The sequence below is a fragment of the Lobosporangium transversale genome (assembly GCF_002105155.1).
Source record: "Lobosporangium transversale strain NRRL 3116 chromosome Unknown BCR41scaffold_5, whole genome shotgun sequence".
Classification (NCBI taxonomy): Eukaryota; Fungi; Mortierellomycota; class Mortierellomycetes; order Mortierellales; family Mortierellaceae; genus Lobosporangium; species Lobosporangium transversale.
This window is the reverse complement of record NW_019028983.1, coordinates 936196-954214: the sequence shown is the minus strand read 5'-3', so window position 1 is coordinate 954214 and position 18019 is coordinate 936196. Positions and strand designations below refer to the sequence as shown.

The 18019-nt window shown below is 41.4% G+C and overlaps 7 protein-coding genes across 7 annotated transcripts; 3 read left to right on the top strand and 4 right to left on the bottom strand.

Moving 5' to 3' along the window:
• Positions 1–296: 296 nt before the first annotated feature.
• On the top strand, positions 297–3143 carry BCR41DRAFT_419530 (lung seven transmembrane receptor-domain-containing protein). Its single transcript, XM_022029775.1, has 12 exons — positions 297–683; positions 825–1006; positions 1120–1210; positions 1322–1488; positions 1601–1646; positions 1746–1816; positions 1914–1970; positions 2092–2152; positions 2250–2318; positions 2414–2519; positions 2626–2806; positions 2924–3143. The coding sequence occupies exons 1-12, from the start codon at positions 516–518 to the stop codon at positions 3081–3083; spliced, it is 1359 nt and encodes a 452-aa protein (XP_021884877.1). The 5' UTR covers positions 297–515; the 3' UTR covers positions 3084–3143.
• Positions 3123–4565, bottom strand: BCR41DRAFT_318558 (cytosolic Fe-S cluster assembling factor NBP35). The gene is made up of 5 exons (XM_022021317.1): positions 4491–4565; positions 4302–4395; positions 3518–4213; positions 3340–3423; positions 3123–3228 (listed from the first exon to the last, which is right to left on the bottom strand). Exons 1-5 carry the CDS (start codon positions 4527–4529, stop codon positions 3206–3208), a joined length of 936 nt encoding a protein of 311 aa, XP_021884876.1. The 5' UTR covers positions 4530–4565; the 3' UTR covers positions 3123–3205.
• Positions 4566–6298: 1733 nt separating this feature from the next.
• Positions 6299–6973, bottom strand: BCR41DRAFT_347468 (hypothetical protein; the record flags this gene model as incomplete). The annotated part of the gene is made up of 1 exon (XM_022023099.1): positions 6299–6973. A coding segment is annotated over one exon (675 nt), but the record flags the coding sequence as incomplete, so codon positions are not given.
• Positions 6974–7205: 232 nt separating this feature from the next.
• On the bottom strand, positions 7206–8650 carry BCR41DRAFT_347463 (hypothetical protein). Its single transcript, XM_022023098.1, has one exon. It carries the CDS (start codon positions 8270–8272, stop codon positions 7247–7249), a length of 1026 nt encoding a protein of 341 aa, XP_021884874.1. The 5' UTR covers positions 8273–8650; the 3' UTR covers positions 7206–7246.
• Positions 8651–10098: 1448 nt separating this feature from the next.
• On the bottom strand, positions 10099–14068 carry BCR41DRAFT_347460 (Bromodomain-containing protein). Its single transcript, XM_022023097.1, has 7 exons — positions 13721–14068; positions 13143–13506; positions 12331–12762; positions 11558–12221; positions 11029–11426; positions 10694–10913; positions 10099–10591 (listed from the first exon to the last, which is right to left on the bottom strand). The coding sequence occupies exons 1-7, from the start codon at positions 13792–13794 to the stop codon at positions 10494–10496; spliced, it is 2250 nt and encodes a 749-aa protein (XP_021884873.1). The 5' UTR covers positions 13795–14068; the 3' UTR covers positions 10099–10493.
• A 423-nt stretch (positions 14069–14491) lies between these two features.
• BCR41DRAFT_318551 (splicing factor U2AF subunit) lies at positions 14492–15455 on the top strand. Its single transcript, XM_022021316.1, has 3 exons — positions 14492–14578; positions 14739–15130; positions 15231–15455. Exons 1-3 carry the CDS (start codon positions 14535–14537, stop codon positions 15428–15430), a joined length of 636 nt encoding a protein of 211 aa, XP_021884872.1. The 5' UTR covers positions 14492–14534; the 3' UTR covers positions 15431–15455.
• Positions 15456–15574: 119 nt separating this feature from the next.
• On the top strand, positions 15575–18018 carry BCR41DRAFT_419525 (WD40-repeat-containing domain protein). The gene is made up of 8 exons (XM_022029774.1): positions 15575–16050; positions 16128–16241; positions 16362–16448; positions 16544–16617; positions 16709–16829; positions 16939–17188; positions 17290–17710; positions 17797–18018. Exons 1-8 carry the CDS (start codon positions 15612–15614, stop codon positions 17911–17913), a joined length of 1623 nt encoding a protein of 540 aa, XP_021884871.1. The 5' UTR covers positions 15575–15611; the 3' UTR covers positions 17914–18018.
• The last annotated feature ends 1 nt before the right edge of the window (position 18019 follows it).

The window sequence follows — 18019 nt, the reverse complement described above, 5'->3', positions numbered from 1 at the left end:
CGTCATTTCTTCTTTTAGTGGGTGATCGCTTGGGCCTGCAGTCTGCCCTGAAGGTATAACTTCCTTAGATGACTGCTTTTGAACAGTGGTATCTCCAGTGAACGTTGGATGTTGTCCTAGCTCTTTGGGATTATGAACATTAGAATCTGAATGTGAATACCATCGTAGGGCTCTGTATGACGTTGCCGTGCTTGTCCTTGTAGTGAAGCGGGTTGTGTATGTCTGCCATGGCACTGTTCTGGACAAACGTATTTGCCACATTAGATCTTTATTTTCTTGGAATTGGTGAGATGTTGAAGAGCAGGGAAGTCGCATGTAAACTGGCACTTTCATGAATAGTCGCACAGTCACGGGCATATTTCATTTCTTTGAAAATGAAAGATTGGGTTAATATTCCTCATCCTTACACATCAGAACTCATACAATTGTTTGCACTTTGTTATTCTACACCTGGCCTTCTCTGGTGAATTCATTCAAAATACACTCACGCCCGACTTCACATCCCATCAACAAGGATGAAGATTAGGGTGATATCACTCATCATAACTGCAGCCGCGGTGGCAGCTGTTGCCTATGGGCGGCCAGAGCTTGTCATATCTGAAGATCAGCGCGGCCTCATCTACATGGGATCTTTTGGCTTCCTTGCTGGTGGTACACTGGAAATGGATCTTCAGGATTTAAAGGTACATTCATGTTCTAGCAACAACACTACCTTTTCTGCTCTACGAAGGACAGATGATATTGTCAACACTTTTGGCGATAGGTCATCAAGTTTAACTAACTCGTAACGCTTTCATAATCGAATTTTATAAACGTATATTTAGGTTACTCCATATGAAGGCGACACAAATGAAGAGAAAAGAATTGGTTTTCTTATTCAAAAGGGCTCCTCGGATGCAGAAGTTGTAGATTGGGAAGATGGCTGTATTTTGGATGATCCTTATTTCAAGGACGAATTGGACCAAAAGAGGAGCGAGTTTCTGCAGCTTGATACGACAAATCCAGTGTATGGAGTGCAGAAATTGCCAATTGCCACACCGCATGCTTGGAACATTTCTTTCCTCTTACTTTCATTTAATGACAAAATCTTACAATATACAACACCTATCTCCTCCCTAGGTTTCAATATCGCCACACGATCGCTCCTGGTGAAGAAGAGATGTGGAACATGCTATTCGTTAATTGTCCTTCTAGTATAGTCTCATTCAGGGTAAGCAGCCGCCACAGGATTACCATCAGCCATGAAAGTACAGTTGAATGGGATCTTAGATTGATCAATTTTTTCATTCATCAACATCTCTATATCGTCAATATCCAATAGTTGAAAATTACAGAGATCAATCCTGGAAACAACTACTTGAGTGCAGGGGATATTCCACTGCCTAAAGTTTATGCTGGATCAGCTGTTGCATACTTTATCGCCAGTGGGATTTGGCTTTACATGCTGACGAGAAGGGATACCAGAGTTTTTTGGCCACACAAACTCATGTAAGCTATCTATATAGCTTACAAATAATATCCATATGAATACTATGCGTATAAAAACGCTCTATTTCCCCTCTAACGGATGGAAATTACACTTTATCATACTCAAATCTAGCTTCATCTTGGCCGTGATGATTGGAATCCAAAAGACCTTCCAAGCAGTAAGTCCAAATTTGAAAAGTTTAGAGTTTTAATGGTGTCCAAGGTTTCATTAATAGTGATTTTTCTCAATATTTTACTGATCTGATTTGAAAATTTAGATTAAAGTGCATTACATGCAGATTGGAGTAGATGCGGAAGGCTGGACAGTCATGTTCTATATTTTTGCCTTGTGAGTTGTGATGATAACGACAATGATTCTGTTTATGTTAAAAAATGCGACTAGGCTCAAACGTTTCCTAATTTGCGCGCTTATATTGCCTCCATAGCCTCAAGGGATCTCTTAGCATCCTTATAATCACCTTGATTGCATCTGGATGGATGTTGTAAGTGCTTAAGAAATACTCTATTTAAACCTGGTGGCTGCACTAAGAAAAAAAAAAAAAAAAAAAAAAAAAAAAAGCGTCTGGATTAATGTTATTATACCTGGTATTTGGAAAACAAAAGTATCAAGCCATTTTTATCACAGAAGGACAAGAAAATTATTCTTGTCATTATTCCTCTTCAGGTATACCTTGGTTTCTTTTCTTTTTTTTTTTTTTTTTTTTTTTAAAAAAAAAAAGTGTTCTTGTTCTAAAATGAAGCTTCATTTTATTGCGGTTTAGATCCTCTCTAATATCGCATCAACAGTCAGCAATGAGACGGCTGTCGGGTCTATTAATTGGTCATTCTGGGTAAGTGAAGCGCTGTATGCGAATTTATATTTTGTAAGGATCATTTTTATTCTAAGCAAACTAGCCATTGGTCGATGTGTATCCTTCGCACCTAGACTCAAGTCTTCCCTATGGTCGATCTAGTAAGCTGCGTTGTGATTCTCGGTGTCATTATCCAGACACAAAGACATTTAAGTGAAGCAGCCGAAGTTGAAGGCAAAGGTATAATGCTGTAAAGACAACAGGTTTGCTTGTATATTAATTGTCTTCAAGTTACTTACGTTTGAATGAGGGGGGTTTTTTTTTATTGCTGTTGTTATTTTAATAGTTGCCGAGAGCAAGAGCAAGTACAAGCTCTGGGGTTCATTCTACCTTGTGACAGTTATCTATATCTACTTGACTAGGATTTTGATTGAGTTTTTGAAAGTAGCATTACCTTATCAGTATGTCCAATGGTTGGTCGAGCTCCTGAATGAAGCCATCACTCTTGGTTTCTACGCCACCATCGGGTAAGCTTCTTCCCCTTTTTATTAATTTATGCCTTATTTTGGAAGTCGATCTAACCAACTAGCTACTTGATTTTCCTTTTTTTTCTTTTACTCCGTATTTCAACCACCTCATCGTAGATGGAAGTTCCGGCCGTATGCTAACAACCCATATACATTGATCGATGAGGATGACCATGATCATGACAATGATATAGAATTGGGTGCAAATGATGGTGAGACTAATGGCTTTCAGACCATGTCTAGACGTGAAGGTAGAATGGGCGAACATGATGATTAGATACATTCCAAGTGAAAAGCGAAGATAAATTAAAATAATGTCGGAATTTATTCTAGTGAGATGACTTTTTTTAAAAAAAAACTATTGTACATGTACAACTTTGAACACGTTGAATTCTTGATTTAGGATAAAACTTTCTTGATTTCTATGGGATATATGAGAGAAAAGAAAATGAGCAAAAGGGTCTATGATGAGCTTGGTACTAATATTAAACCCATACGAGATGAAAGAAAAAGGGAAAAACATAAAAACATACCCTCGATGATATTCAGATACGCCTTGGTCGCAGGCGAGTCGGGGTACTCTTCCAAGAATGACAAACCCTGATCACACGACATACCTATAAAATATAATGAAAATCATTAATTTTTTTTTTTTTTTTTTTTTTTTTTTTGGTTTATATCCTCATTTCGAAAGATGCATATGAAGCTTACCGATGCGAGGATCTAGCGGAATGCTTCCCAGAAAGCGAACGCTAGTGTCTGCAGCCATTTTTCTAGCGCCGCCTGTAGTGGGGGCAAAGATAGAACTTTCTCCTTTACAGTTGGGACAAACGAACCCAGCCATGTTCTCAACGACGCCAATGATAGGGATCTTGACTTTACGACAGAAATCAATCTCCTTCCTCACATCCTGCAAGGCCACTTCTTGTGGAGTGGTGATTAGAATGGCGCCTGTGATTCCTGATTCTTTCAAATATTGAACAACACTCAAATGTTCATCTGATGTACCTGGAGGCGTATCCACAACCAAGAAATCCAAGTCGCCCCAGTCCACATCCTTTAAAAACTGTTTGATCAACCCATTCTTCTTGGGACCTCTCCAGATAATGGCATCATCTGCATCCTGAAGAATAAATCCAATGGACATGACACCTAGGTTGTCGGTCACATAGACAGGTGACCATCCAGAATTGGACGAATGAATTTGTTCACCATCCAATCCAAACATCTTTGGTATTGAGGGCCCACAAATATCAATATCCATCACTCCAACTTGAGTTTCTTCGTCGTGTGAAAGAGCAAATGAAAGCTGAGTGGTAAATGAGGACTTTCCGACACCACCCTTCCCAGAAAGAACAAGGAGTTTGTGCTTGACTGTTCCCATTCGGTCATTAATAAGAGGTAGATCTTTGAGAAGGCAACAAATAAAAAGTAAGACATCGGAAAGAACTTTCAGAGTAGGAATAAGGATATAAAACTCCAGACAGTTGTTTACCTGGATCTGGGCCTTTGGGTGCTGTGGCGCAGGCGTTTTGGTTCGGACAACCTTCGCAGGCGCTAGCCTTGCCGGCTTGTTCGCTCTCCGTCCCCTATTTTTTATTTATTTATTTTTTAAAGAAACACAGTTAGATACTGAGAAAGAGAAATACCAATGTGCAGAAAACGACCCTGACTAAAGACTCACAGGACAATGCTCAGGTGCGTTCTCTGGTGCTGGAGACATTGTTTATGTTGAGAAAAAAAAGTAGTGTAAAGTAATGGAAAAGTTCTCATTTCATCAATTGCATGTGCATTCATTTATTTGTAAGCATACATTCCCCTTAATAGGCTAGGAAAGGAATTTCTTGATCAGAATGAACTTGTTTTTGCAAAGTTTTTGGTGTATTGTCCGTCCCATTAAAAAACGATAATATTTTTTGGTTAATTTATTTATTTCTTTGTTCTAATACACTTCTTCTTTTAACACTAGATGGAATGTCTCAAGCCAATACTTACAATTTTTTTAAGACGAAGGCCTTTCTGGACCCAGTCATGTTTGTAGTAAATTGTGTCCTACTGTTGTTGCCGGCTTGTCTCTCCCCCTCCTCCTGGACCCAGCAAAGGTCCTTTCGGTGGTCTTGATCCCTCTACTCCTCCTCCTCCTCCTTCATCTGAAAATTTCCTTTTTGTGGATCTGCTACTACCACCACCACTGCCACCACTACCTCCACCGCCGCCACTACCGCTAGAAGCTTGGCCTTGAGTTCCTCCGTCCGGCGGCATATATTTTGCAGGTCGTTTTTGCTCTCTTATCTGCGACTCACAGACCCTTGCGATGTTCTCAGCACCAACAGCATCTCGATCAAAGTATGCTTTACAATTTCGACAGTACTTGGATCGAAAAGGAACATTCTCCAATATACTGTCACAGTGAGGTCGTGGACACTTGGCAGATGTGTAGTATTCATGATAACCTACAATGGCTTTCAATCTCTGTAATTCCTCTTCTAAGCTTTCGCCTCTCTAGCTCGCCCTGAAACTTCTTGGATGGTTTGTAAAGGTACGCTCTAGAAATCCGGAGGATCTCACGTTCGTTAGGTTTCCTTGGATCCAACTTTGCAATTGTCATCGAGTACCTCTCGCCTGGATCGATCCCAATGATAATGGTACTTTCGGGGGGAGGGCATGCTGCCTGGGTGTCATATTTAACTTCTACATTCTCGAGGAGACGGGATCTCTGCTTCCAGTTGATCTCACGCCGGGGACTGGGACTCACCGGGGACAGTGGATTTGTGCTCGATGTACCTTCTTCAGCTGCTTCTTCTCCCTCGTCGCCATCTAAGAATGGTTCATCAACTTCCAGCAAGTCAATATCGCTGATACCCAGCAAGATATCGTCATCTTCATTTCCGTCGTCGTCTCCATCATCACCACCATCACCTGCACCATGGCCTGAAGGCGAGGATCCCTGCTGAGCACTTGAAGAAGCCTGGACTGCTTGAGATCTTTGAGTATCCGAAGGTTGGGCAGCTTGCGAACCTCTACCTCTTTTTTGCTTCGATGTGTCATAGGCAAGAAGTGTTAGGGTAAGGCCGTTTGTAAAGAACGATGTCCGTAGTTTCCTTCTAGGGCCATCATCAGATTGCAGTCCAACGTCCTTGTATCCTTTCAAGGAAAACAGCTCCTGCAACAATATCCCCTTGTGGTTAAGGATCTTGTCCTCTGCAGCCCCCTTGGTACTCATGTTTAGTTCCAACAATTGGGCTATTTCCTCTCGAACTGTTGGGTTAGACCATAATATCTCCAGGAGACAGGCTTCCGTTAGGCAAAGAGACCGAGGCGAGAAAGCAGACGTAGGGAAATCCAGATATTTTTTGGCAGTTGCATTTTGCTCAAAAAAGAATTGGATGGAACTTCTTCCATCGCCTGGAATATCTATGTCAAACTAGACATTATATTGAAGAAATGATTAGGAACATTTCTATAAACATATTATAAGATAACCTCAAAATATTATAATATTATATTTACCTGCGCATTCCGATAGTGAGACCCTAGCGCTGCTTGAACAGGGACCATGACCATCCGAGACGACCTGCTGATCACCAAATCGGGATAGATCTGGTTTAAAGGACCAAGCCCTGTCTTTGCATAGAAGTTTTCGTATGCTTTGAGCTGGGACGGCTTGGCTACGTTCCCTTCGCCTTTTTTCTTCACTTCCCTGCTATACCTAGATAATGGACTCATCACTCCGTGATACAACAACGTAGCAAGGCCGTAAATAAAGTCCCTGCTATCAAGAACTTCATCTAGGAGTTGTGGGAGATCAGCTGGATTGGATGGCCCAGTGGTAAGCAGGTTATCGATCCACAAGGCGCAGGCCCAGAAAGCTCGAATCCGTGCCTCATTCAACATTTTAATAAATGATTGAATGAGCCCTTGAATTGTTGCAGCAAGTTGCTCGGGATTGAGATTGGGATCGGAAGTAGAGTCCAGCTTGGCAACTACACATGTCTTTAACGTGCCCAGAGCTAATGCAACAGTGGGGTGGGCCCTCTTCAACCGTCGGTCCTCGGCAGTAGCCTCCTTCACTTTCCTGGTCTTATCAGTCTTTCTGATATACTTGGCCTTCCCTTTGTTCTTCTTTTTTTTCTTCTTTTCCTCCTTAACCTCCTCTTCTTTCTCATCCTCTTTTTTTTCCTTTTCCTTTTTTTTGGGGGACTTTCTTTGACGGCTGGAGCTGACGGGACGGTCGTGTTGTTTGCAGTTGGTCAGGTCATATTTCTTAGGGAAAAGTTCCTTTTTCTGGGTAGGGAAAACAGGCCGATAGCGATTCGGCTTTGCGCGTTTAGGGATATAGAATCTAATTAGGAACAACAATGTCAAGGGTTAGATGACTTTTTTTTTTTTTTTTTTTTTTTTTTTTTGTATATGCTTTGGAAAATGTTCATTTGAAGGAGCTTACCTGGGTTGAGGTTGATTATTTTTATTCTGGTACCTAGCAGATATCGCAGTCCTCATTCTATCATGGTAATGAAGGAATCTTTCAGCGGTTGGTTGCTGTGAAGCCTGGGTTTGGATCCTACCAAAGAAAACATTAATTGAATGGTCAAACTGGCCTTCTGCAGGAGTTCGACGGCTACGGGCATGGACCTCACGAACATATGATACCGTCAACTTTTCGGCATCAGTGTCAGTGAGCGCGGAGATAATCTCAGCATTTGTAGCAAGACCAAAGGTTGGGATATTTGGGGTGTAATCGTTATCGGATATAATGCCATAGACCAGGAGTTGACTGTTCCTTGAAAACCCAAGGGCTTGCAGGACCTCTTGTTTCTCATAGAGTGCAAACATGTGATGGCGACGAGGGATTGGACGAAGAACTCTTTTTATAGAAGGATAGATGAGAAGGTCAGAGTCCCCAGACACAGCGATACTGGTTGGTGTACATTTGGCGGCAATACACACATCAGCCTCATTTCTACAATGGCAAATCACAAAGTTATTGTATCGACCGAATGGCGCCGCGAGCTCCCTCTTCTCGTTATGACTGAATGTGAAGAGCTGTCGAAGATTCTTTTTAATGACAATCATATGGCTTCGAGATTCCCATTTGCCTTCATTGGACTTGGTTTCCATGTTGGCTATGAGCGTATCGAGTTTTGCATCCGCTGCTGTACGCTTAGCATCTCGGTCCCTATAGGCACGCGTTTTTTCTTCGCAGCGAGGCCCATCAATGTGTATCGTCACTGTGGCAAGAGGACCAAAGATCTTTCGAATGATACTAGCCATAGCATGGCCGCAGGCAGTGAAAGAACTCTGCCAGCTGAATCTCCTTAGGATGATATTATGTATATCGCTGTGGAAAGTGCCAAGCAGATCCAGCTCAAAAGATGAATGGGGTTCAGCAGCAAGCTCATGTACATCAATCTCCTTTGGTGGCAGGTCTCTCCTTGAAAGGTATGAATAGAGTCCTTTAATACCCATCTAGAGAAAGTATAGTGTAAAACAGTGCAAGCAATGTTGGTTTAAGCGGCTAAAGATTGAAGCTGAAGTTGTTAGAGTAGAGATAGTTTACCTTTAAGAAAGCAAAAAGTTATGATCTGTGAGGGGATGAGGGTGTAAGAGTACGGGTGAGAGCGCGAAAGCAATGTCGTTGTAAAATGAGAGAGAGAGAGAGAGGGAAAAAGAGAAGGAGGCAGGACGTATTTATAGGTGTATGAAAGAGAACGAAACAAAAGGCTGATGAATTTGGAACAACTCGAAACAATAAGTTTCTCAGCGACAAGTTTTAACTTTTTGGATTTCGAGTATTGTTTACAGCTCTTCTCCAATCATCTACATTTACCAAATCAAGCCTTCGCCATGACAATCAACAAGAAATAAAAAAAGCAGACTTCCTTACGTCCCCCCTCGGTATGTGTATCTGTCTGAACACGTCCTAACTGACATCCTCTCGACAATCCTTCCAAGGCTGCAGTGTTTGAATGTGTACAGGGAACAAAAGAGGTCTAGATACAGGCTCTCTTTGTGACATTGAAGGAGATCGCATGTTTCATGGCTATCAAGACAAGGTACCCCTACAGGCACAAGACAAAGGTATAACTCGGTTCAAACTCAAAGGAACGATTTTACTAATGGCCTTGTTCTGAATCCACTTGCCTATGACACAGTCCAAACGAAGAGACAGCAGCAGTCTGACGTAGATGAAGAAGATCTCAGCCAGGAATTGAAACTTTCTCAAGGATTCCTTAACACGGCGTGTTTTAAAGGCAGCCGGTGAAGACCTGACAGATGAAGACTACGCAAACATAAACTGGAAGAGGAGCCCCAAACTTCTTGAAAACGTTGGACTCATATTCCATGAGCTAGGGCGATGCTCATCTGCAAATACCACAACTACCGTCTAATGCGATCCTGGTATTGTTAATGCCCTTACGTTTTCTTCGCTAGACCGTCACACCCCTGACCTGCGTCAAACGGTGAAGATGAGAAGTAGGCTCGTCAACAGCCTGTGTGCCTTATATGCGTTGCACCAATACTCACTGACAGGTTGAGTCCAAATTCGAGATACCAAAATAGCCTTCGCTGAATCCATGGGGAGGAAAGACACCAAGCCGGCAACAACAATAGGATATGATCAGTTGCATATTTCACAGTACACGTGCAACATGAAAATTTATAATACAGACATACTAACAGCTCTATGTCCCATGGTGTGGTGCCCGAGACAAACTTGCAGTTTTATTTTGATACAAATTTGGATAAATGCCCCATGGATGTGATGTGTGAACCCACATCCTATTCTCACTTCTGCTCCCTGGTTACTATTTGTCTGTCTAAAATTTTTCATGAGCTACTACAAACATGACTAGGTCGGGAAAGGCCTTCGTCTTGAAAAAGTTGTAAGTATTAGCTCGACAGTGCTTTCTTGACTAATCTCTTTATTTCTATGCTTGGTCTAGATGGTGTTTTTTTATGGGGAGGACTATTTAGACAACATATAGACCCCACATATCTTAATCATAATAAATTGGTTTGGTGGCATTGTTGTAAAAAATATCTTTGCTTAAGGGACAGAAAGATAGACACAATCAGGACAAAGAGTGTTAACAAGATTGACAAGAGAAAATAGAGTCAAATAACCTTGACTACAAACAGCGCCATAGAATGTCAAAAGAAAAGATGGGAGCTTTATAGGTGAGCTCACAAACTGAGTTACCGGAAGACAAATGCTTGTTGTGAAAAGGGGAAAAAGATAAATGGCAAGATGAACTGCAGGTGAAGAATAAGACATGTGGGGGAAACTGAAGACTTTATTAAGAAGGAAGTTTCTTTGGCTTTTATACTCGGTAGTTTCTAGGTGAGGCGGACCCGCCTATGACTACAAAGGCTTTGCGCAAAGATTCCTTTTAGCTGGTTCGACAGATTAGTACTTGAATAAAAACGTTTTTACCCAATCACATGTAGAAAGGAAAAAAAAAAGGGTACTTCTAAAAATGCAACACATTGACAATAGATAGACAATACAAGTACACGACACCAGGAATGCGAGAAAGAAATGCGAGAATATTATAAAGTACATTATGCTTCTTGTCGTATACAAAGTACAAACAAACAATCAGAGGGCAATATAAAACAGGATGCACAAATGGTTGCATCGATGTTGCGAAGACACTGTTCAGACAGTAACCCGCAAATAATGTGTTCAGTCGCTGCTGCTGCCAGAGTCGCTATCAGAGCCAGACGAACTGGAACTTCCGCTGGAACTTGAAGAGTAACCGTCGTTTACGTTTGAAATGGACCCTAAAACATATCACAATTTGATAACAGACTGTGATTAGTAGCTGCTAAATCTATCCCAAACAAAATCGAACCTTCATTATAAACAACAGTCTAAATACATACCCTTCAGATGCGCAGCAGGCTGCTCAAACTTCTGCAATGTTCGTTCCAGCTCGCTTATCTTCTTGGTAGCATCCTCCTCCGTGTACTGAACCTTAACTTTCTTGGGCGCAGGCTTCTTGCGTTTCACCGTCGTGTTTTTCTTTACATACTGATACAATTTAAACAGCGTCCTAGGATCTAATGAATCAATGTCCAGCTCTATTTCCTCTTGACCGCCATTCTGATATCACCAAATTAGAACAAGAGAAGCGAGACACCATTAAAAGTTTGTTCATAGCTTTGGCCGCTTAATTATATATAAATAAAAATAAAACTAAAAAAAAGTTCGAACTTACATCTCGGAGATGTGGCATGCTGTTGTGAATAATTTGTACAACATTAGCCAACTTGTCGCCTTCAAATTTGTTAATGCTGTCGCTGAGCTCTTTCTTTTGCTCAAATGTAATGACAGGAATATCGTCCTCACTACTGCTGTCACTCTCGCTAGTATAGACCGGTTTTGAGCGTTTGACTGGAGGTCTTTTCTTTTCAGAAGCAGGCGCTTTAGCAGGCGTAGATTTCGCTGGAGATTTAACTGGTGTCTTGGACGCAGTCTTAGGTTTGACGGGTTTCTCTTGAACTGTCTTGTTTGACGATTTCTTATCAACCTTTTCCTTTTTTTTGGCTGCTTTCATTTGCTTAATTTGTTCAGCTAATGTCTTTAAGTGTCTTTCCAATACTGCAATCTTTTCATCTAAAACGAGAAATAAATAAATGTTAATGAAAAACAAAAACAAGAAAAAAAAAAAAAAAAAAAAAAAAAAAAAACTTAGCACGATTACACTAGAAACTGCTCCTTCTGGTAAACTTCATGTTGATACATACCAGATGAATCGACATCATCTTCAGATTCCACAACAGGCTCCTCTTTTTCAATTGCTGGTGGAGCGGGTGGCAACGGACGTTCAGCCCACTTCTCATTGAACAAACTCTCCATCTTGCGTCCCATAATATGGACAGGAGTTCCAACAGGGTTGAACTTGAAGCAGTTCCAGAGCACAAGACGGACATCAGCCTCAAATAGAGCCGGGTCATCATACTCATCGTCCTCCAGCTTCTGACGGATAGTTGAAAGATCCATAGGGTTCTTAATGATCTTGGGATAGTCAGGAATGCCAAGCTTCTCATAGTCCACAGGTTCCATGAAAGGGAACATGAATTCCGCATGAGCCTTTTTTGAAAACTCCCGGAGAATGCTTGCACAGTATCGAAGCTGAGGGTCCGATTTCCATTTCCCTGCGCCTTTCCTCTTCACAGCGATTGCTGTAGGCATTTCCTTTGAGGGCGCATGAATATCTCGTTTAGGTCGACGTTCCTCAGATGCAGCTCTAGATTGAGAGAGGTTCAGTGGGATTGGGTCTGATGGTGGCACATAAACAGGGACTGGGGTTTTGGCATCTTCCTTTTTCACTGCTTCCTTCTTCAGCTTGGGGGTGGTTGGAGTCTTTTTTGCAGATTCCTTTGCGGCTGGAACATCAATCTTGGAATTCTGATATTTAAGGCAGGATGTTCATATTCATATTCAGTAAAATTTAATAATATGTTGTTGAACATTTTCTACTCATCGATTTCATGTGATACAACGTTCTTCATCTTACATCTTTAGGCATATGACGCAACGAGCTGTGGAACGAGGCCTCAAGATTGGATGCACAGATAGAAACAGGCGACTCTCGACCGTTGTACAAATAGCAGTTCTCAAAGATTAGATTGACGTCTTTAACGAAGTCATCAACAGCATCATATTCCAGTCCACTTAATTTCCGATCAACTGTTGAAAGATCCATTGGGTGTTTGATAATGAGAGGGTAGTCTGGAATCTTGAGCTGCAAAGGATCAACAGGGTGTAGGAAGGCAGGTGCATCGCGATGCCTTTTGAGTTGTCTAATGATAGCTGTACAATACTTAAGCTGCTCGCGTGTCATCGCAGGCTTGCGAACACCGTTTGTGACGGAGGCCACAGGTGTCTCTGTGCTGATTGTAGGGTTTGTCGATTGGTTTGTTACAACAGTGGCAGCTGGGAGCGCAGGCTGAAAATCACAACGCGTCAGTAAAGAACGAAAAAAAAAAAAAAAAAAAAAAAAAAAAAAAGAGTCAGATTCCGAGTTACAATTCCTCTGCTTGTTCTACAGTGCTGTTGTCCCTCTCCTATTGCTACAACCTGCATTTGGTGTCCACAAGGTGAATTGCTCACACTGAATCCATACGCATGTTATGTAGTTTATTCCAATACAATTTCCCAAAATATTACATGTCCCATTCACTGGTTTCTCGTCATAGCAGTGTAGAGTAAATGGTAACAAGACATAGTGCATACACATAAATAGGCTTTATTCACCCTCAAGAGTATCAGCGCCGTTCTGCAACAAAGCTTATCCCAAAAGTTTACACGAACACAAGGGAAACTGACCTTTGAGACATCAATGTTATCAGAATTCCGCTGCTCGACAGACTGCGTAGCTGCTTCAAAAGCAGGGGCTGGAGCTTGTGGTCCTGACAATACATTGGTCACAGGCGCATTGAGTACAGAATTCGGGACATTCATATCACTATCTACCGTCTGCTCTGAGCTATTGTGGTTGAGGGATGCAGGGGGTTCCAAGCGAGAATGGTCTAGGGAGGGTACAAGAGGATGGTGATCTACGGACGATGTAATGGTTGGAGTAGTTGAGGAAGTTGACATGGGAACATGATCATCGTCTTCAGTTTTAAGCCTCTTTAGCGAAGTTTCTTCGGGAACGTGTGGAGGCATTTCAAGAGGAGGAGAAGTATGTCTTTGCAGCACATAACGACAGATAGTAATATATGACATATATTTTTAAGAAAAAGTTATGCTCACGTTAGTGATTCTGCACAAGAATTCATATGTGGAAAAAAAAAATGGTGGCAAAACTAATACAGGTAGGCGTGGGCGAAGGTTAAGCTGAGCAAATATGGAACAAAAAGAATGTAAGAGCAAAGCAGCGAAGACGGTCTGCGGTTCATTACCCATTGGGCTCTCCATTCAGACGGTCCAAATCGTCGAGTGGTCGTTTCTTAACCTCTTCGCTACTAGACATCATTACTGGTTGTTTATGTCGGAAATATTGGGCGTATGATATAATGTATACAAAGAAATAAAATAAAAAGAGCGTAAAAGAGAGTAGCGTGTTCTTCGCTCCCAGAATATTTCGCTCTCACACCGAAGAAGAAAGAAAAAGGAATAGGAGTGGTGGCCAGAGTAAATGAATGGTGTTCACGGCTCACTAGTGCGTAAAGAATATGTGAAGTGGAGAGAAAATGAAGTGAACTAGCGAGAGTGAAAAAGAGAGCGGGAGTGGTAATAGGAGAGAGAAAAGAGCGAGGGAGAAAAAAAAAAAAAAAAAAAAAAGGAAAACGAGAGGCTACTTTCTCTTTAAATATCCAAAAAAAAAAAATGTGACGTGTCCATATCAGACGGACACTTCTATGCCCCGGGTGGTCTCGGCAGAAATGGAATCATCCTGCACCGTGAAGACGAGAAGTATCTATTAATGGAAGTGAAGCCAGCAAGAGTAGCCACAGAATATGTCCACACACAAAGACCACAAATTAAGGCTTCTGACGGACGCCAGATCGATGGATGGCTTTGTCAATGTGGATGGCTCCGTGGATGGATATCAAAGATTTGGAAGAGACCCGGGGTGAGACTAGATCACATGATAAGTGGCTTAGTCATCTTTTTTGCTAGAATGTGCTTCTTATAAAGGGACATTAAACCTCAGACTCTCAAGCCTTTTAATTTCTTCACATCTTTACGCCTTCTCTCAACAGCATTACAGACATGGCAACATATTTGGCATCTATTTACGGTACAGAGAAAGACAAGTATGTAGAGTCCCAAACATTACGACATCTTTTACTTTGAAGAATGTGTGCTCATTGATTATTGCTTTGCATATGTCTAACTTTCAACACTTCAATACTCTTCAACGCTTCCACGCCCTTTCTGTTTATTTCTGTATCTATTCCTTCTTCTCTTTTACAGGGTTAACTGTTCCTTTTACTTTAAGATCGGGGCCTGTAGGCATGGCGACCGCTGTTCCAGGAAACATGTCAAACCAAATTTTTCACAAACGATCCTTATCCCCAACGTGTATCACAACCCATCTCATGACGCCAATTGTAATATGACGAAACAGGAAATTCAGGAGGATTTTGACAACATTTACGAAGACTTTTTTGTCGAATTGGCTAAATATGGGGAAATAGAAGAAATGCATGTTTGTGATAATATCGGCGATCATCTTGTGGGCAACATATATGCCAGATTTAAATATGAGGAGGACGCTGGAAATGCTGTTGAAAGCCTCAATAACCGCTTTTATGCAGGTCGGCCACTTTGGGCTGAGCTTTCTCCAGTAACGGATTTCCGAGAAGGTAAGATATCAATGGCGGAACGATGGACGAAATAATCAATTAATGGAATATCAGACAAAATACTAAGGCTTTTTTTCCGTTTTATTTTAATAAACTCTAGCCTGTTGCCGCCAATATGAAAATTCTGAATGCACTCGAGGTGGTCTATGCAACTTTATGCATCTTAAATCAGCAGATAGAAATCTTAAGAGAGAGTTATATGCATCTCAAAGGAACTACTTGCGTGAGAAGAGACGGGAAGAGCAGAGACATAGGGACGAGAGGCGAAGTTCAACAGTTCCAGATGATCACCTTGAATAGATCATATTATATCATATCTCTAGTGAAATAAATATAAAATAAAAAAAAATAAAAAAGTCAGTTAGTTTCATATGAGTGTTATGAAACGCGCAGTCACATAGACTATCCTTAGAAGCGTACTTTTTTTTTTACGTCGCTTAATCTCCAAGTAGACGTCCTCCAAGTGCCTTCTAACGCAGCCATGCGGAAAGCGCCGCTTACTGACATTACTCATCGGCCCTTAACAGGACGTCGGTCTAACAATACTCCATCACAAGCAGTAGCTAGTCTCACATGCTCCGCAGGTTCAGGAGAAGAGAATAATCCTACTCGGGGTCTGCTTGAGATCTTCGCTGCAGTTCAAACTGGGTCCATTAGCCGAAAGAGATCATTGAAGCTAACCAGCGAAGAATGTGATCACCATCCATCTTTCCCAATCTTTTCACCTGCTCTTAATTCAAAAAGAGAGATACAACAGCTATCATCAACTCAAGTTGCAACATATAACTCAGCAAATCAAGCTGAAGGTCCTATAAAGTCCAGGTTCTCCCTCTCATACAACTCAAAACAGCCTCTTAATCTCATCTCTACATTGTCTCAGGAACGGTTATATGGGCGACAAAGAAACAAACCATCTTACGGTATGATGGACTGAGCTCATTGACAATTTTTCTAATAATTCTCAATATCACTAACCCTATCTTGTTTCTTGTGATAGTCTCAACACGCTTTCATATGTTGGATTACATTAGTCGACCAAGCGATACATACACGTTTATTTCACAGGATTCAACCACACTTGTACCGCCGTTTTCATGCGCCTACAATAACGGTATATATTTCCGAAACGGATTATGCTCTACCATCTTTGATCGAATACATGGATGATAAATACTAGATGGATTCTCACTAATGGTCAATCTTTGAATACAAATATGTACATTTATAACAGTGGCTAACGAAGCACGAAATCTAGCAGTTGGGGATGAAGATGGCACAATACATATTGTTGACACTAGAAGAGATGATGCACATCCAGGTATTTTTTTGTCGCGCATGGGTAAAAAATAAAAAAAAAAAACAAAAAAGAATGCAATTTCCAATCAATTCACTATCACCTTAATTATTTGCTAGAGGGAACTATTCGCATTCAGGCTCATCAGAACGCTATTTTCGACCTCTGCTGGACAAGGGACGATTCCAAGATTGTAAGGATGCATATTTTACCTATGGTTGCACGATCTGATCGCTCATAGAGATTATTTCTCAATGTGTAAATATCTATGTCATTTCCGTTAGATTACAGCGTCTGGCGACCAGACGGCAAAGTTGTATGATGTTGAAACAAAAGCATGCCTCGGTACCTTTTCAGGCCATGCTGGAAGCATTAAGAGTACATCAATGAAGTTTAATGATGACAGTATGTTACTCAGGTTATATTATACGCCTTTTATTATTATTATTATCGCTTCACCAAAAAGTAGAAAAAAAAAGTCTTAATGATGTACGTCCGTCTCTTCTGTGTCTAGAAATCTTCGCGACAGCTGCAAGAGATGGCGCTATTATGATTTGGGATGTACGATGTTCAAGCACTACAACTCCTCATGGTGATATTCTTTATCGACCAGCCGACAGATTATTGAACGTTCATGCCAACTCAGCTAGAAGTATCCCACCAAAAAAGTCCAAGCACGGATCTGATGGACCTAACACAGCCTCAGCTGTGCAGTACATGATGCATAATGAGAACATCATTGCTTCCACTGGCACATTAGACGGGTAACATATATTTGAGTATATTTGACCGTTATACACTTTGTAGCTGGTATATGCTTTCTAATTCAGGATCTTCACGTATGCTATTATCACCCATAATATAGTTCTGTGAAATACTGGGATGTCCGAAAGCATGGTACTTATTTTAGACACGACTTCCCAACACCTCTTGCCGCATCGACTTACACACCATTAACGAAACGTGCCCACGGAATGACATCGATGGCATTGTCTCCCGATGGCAGCGCCTTGTATGCAGTCAGTTCCGATAACCATATTTATATGTTTAACACCACGGTACTCGGTGGGCCTGTGGAGCAGTTCGGGGGCAGTGACTTTATGTGCTCAAGTTATTATATCAAGATCAGTGTTTCACCAGATGGTAATTATGTTGCTGCTGGCTCCTGCAAAGACCTTTATGTGTGGGAAGTCAAGCGGCCGGACAAAAAACCACTTATTTTCCATGGCCACGAGAGGGAAGTCACAGGAGTAGATTGGGCCAAGGATATCGGGGACGGCACACAGGTATACACTCTTATCATGCTTGATGAATGCTTATGTGCCTCTGAATATTGAATTGATAAAGCTAATTTCTTGCTCTTAACCTATAGCTGAGTGGGTGTTCGGATGATGCCACAGTCCGAATTTGGCGGCCAAATAAACCGCTCGTAGAAGAATGCCAAGAGAACGAAAGTTTAAAGAACATGCATGGTATGGTCACTGAGTGACCCTTCTGAGTGTATACGTCATGGAAACTGTACTCTACCACTTTTCAAGATGGATTAAATAGTTTGAACCAACATCTTATTAAAGCAACAGTGGCTGATGCAGCTC

Excerpts from the sequence above, each read along its gene's own strand:
- BCR41DRAFT_419530 (XM_022029775.1), top strand. The coding sequence starts at position 516 with ATGAAGATTAGGGTGATATCACTCATCATAACTGCAGCCGCGGTGGCA. Across the intron at positions 1,007-1,119 it reads CTTGATACGACAAATCCAGT|GTTTCAATATCGCCACACGA; the intron begins GTATGGAGTGCA and ends TCTCCTCCCTAG. Across the intron at positions 1,211-1,321 it reads CTAGTATAGTCTCATTCAGG|TTGAAAATTACAGAGATCAA; the intron begins GTAAGCAGCCGC and ends AATATCCAATAG.
- BCR41DRAFT_318558 (XM_022021317.1), bottom strand. The coding sequence starts at position 4,529 with ATGTCTCCAGCACCAGAGAACGCACCTGAGCATTGTCCT. Across the intron at positions 3,424-3,517 it reads TCCGCTAGATCCTCGCATCG|GTATGTCGTGTGATCAGGGT; the intron begins GTAAGCTTCATA and ends TATATTTTATAG. Across the intron at positions 3,229-3,339 it reads GTATCTGAATATCATCGAGG|AAATCAAGAAAGTTTTATCC; the intron begins GTATGTTTTTAT and ends TATATCCCATAG.
- BCR41DRAFT_347463 (XM_022023098.1), bottom strand. The coding sequence starts at position 8,272 with ATGGGTATTAAAGGACTCTATTCATACCTTTCAAGGAGAGACCTGCCA.
- BCR41DRAFT_347460 (XM_022023097.1), bottom strand. The coding sequence starts at position 13,794 with ATGATGTCTAGTAGCGAAGAGGTTAAGAAACGACCACTCGACGATTTG. Across the intron at positions 11,427-11,557 it reads AGATGATGTCGATTCATCTG|ATGAAAAGATTGCAGTATTG; the intron begins GTATGTATCAAC and ends TTCTCGTTTTAG. Across the intron at positions 10,592-10,693 it reads GCCTGCTGCGCATCTGAAGG|GGTCCATTTCAAACGTAAAC; the intron begins GTATGTATTTAG and ends GATATGTTTTAG.
- BCR41DRAFT_318551 (XM_022021316.1), top strand. The coding sequence starts at position 14,535 with ATGGCAACATATTTGGCATCTATTTACGGTACAGAGAAAGACAA. Across the intron at positions 14,579-14,738 it reads TACGGTACAGAGAAAGACAA|GGTTAACTGTTCCTTTTACT; the intron begins GTATGTAGAGTC and ends TCTCTTTTACAG. Across the intron at positions 15,131-15,230 it reads AGTAACGGATTTCCGAGAAG|CCTGTTGCCGCCAATATGAA; the intron begins GTAAGATATCAA and ends AATAAACTCTAG.
- BCR41DRAFT_419525 (XM_022029774.1), top strand. The coding sequence starts at position 15,612 with ATGCGGAAAGCGCCGCTTACTGACATTACTCATCGGCCCTTAACAGGA. Across the intron at positions 16,449-16,543 it reads AAGAGATGATGCACATCCAG|AGGGAACTATTCGCATTCAG; the intron begins GTATTTTTTTGT and ends ATTATTTGCTAG. Across the intron at positions 17,711-17,796 it reads ATATCGGGGACGGCACACAG|CTGAGTGGGTGTTCGGATGA; the intron begins GTATACACTCTT and ends CTTAACCTATAG.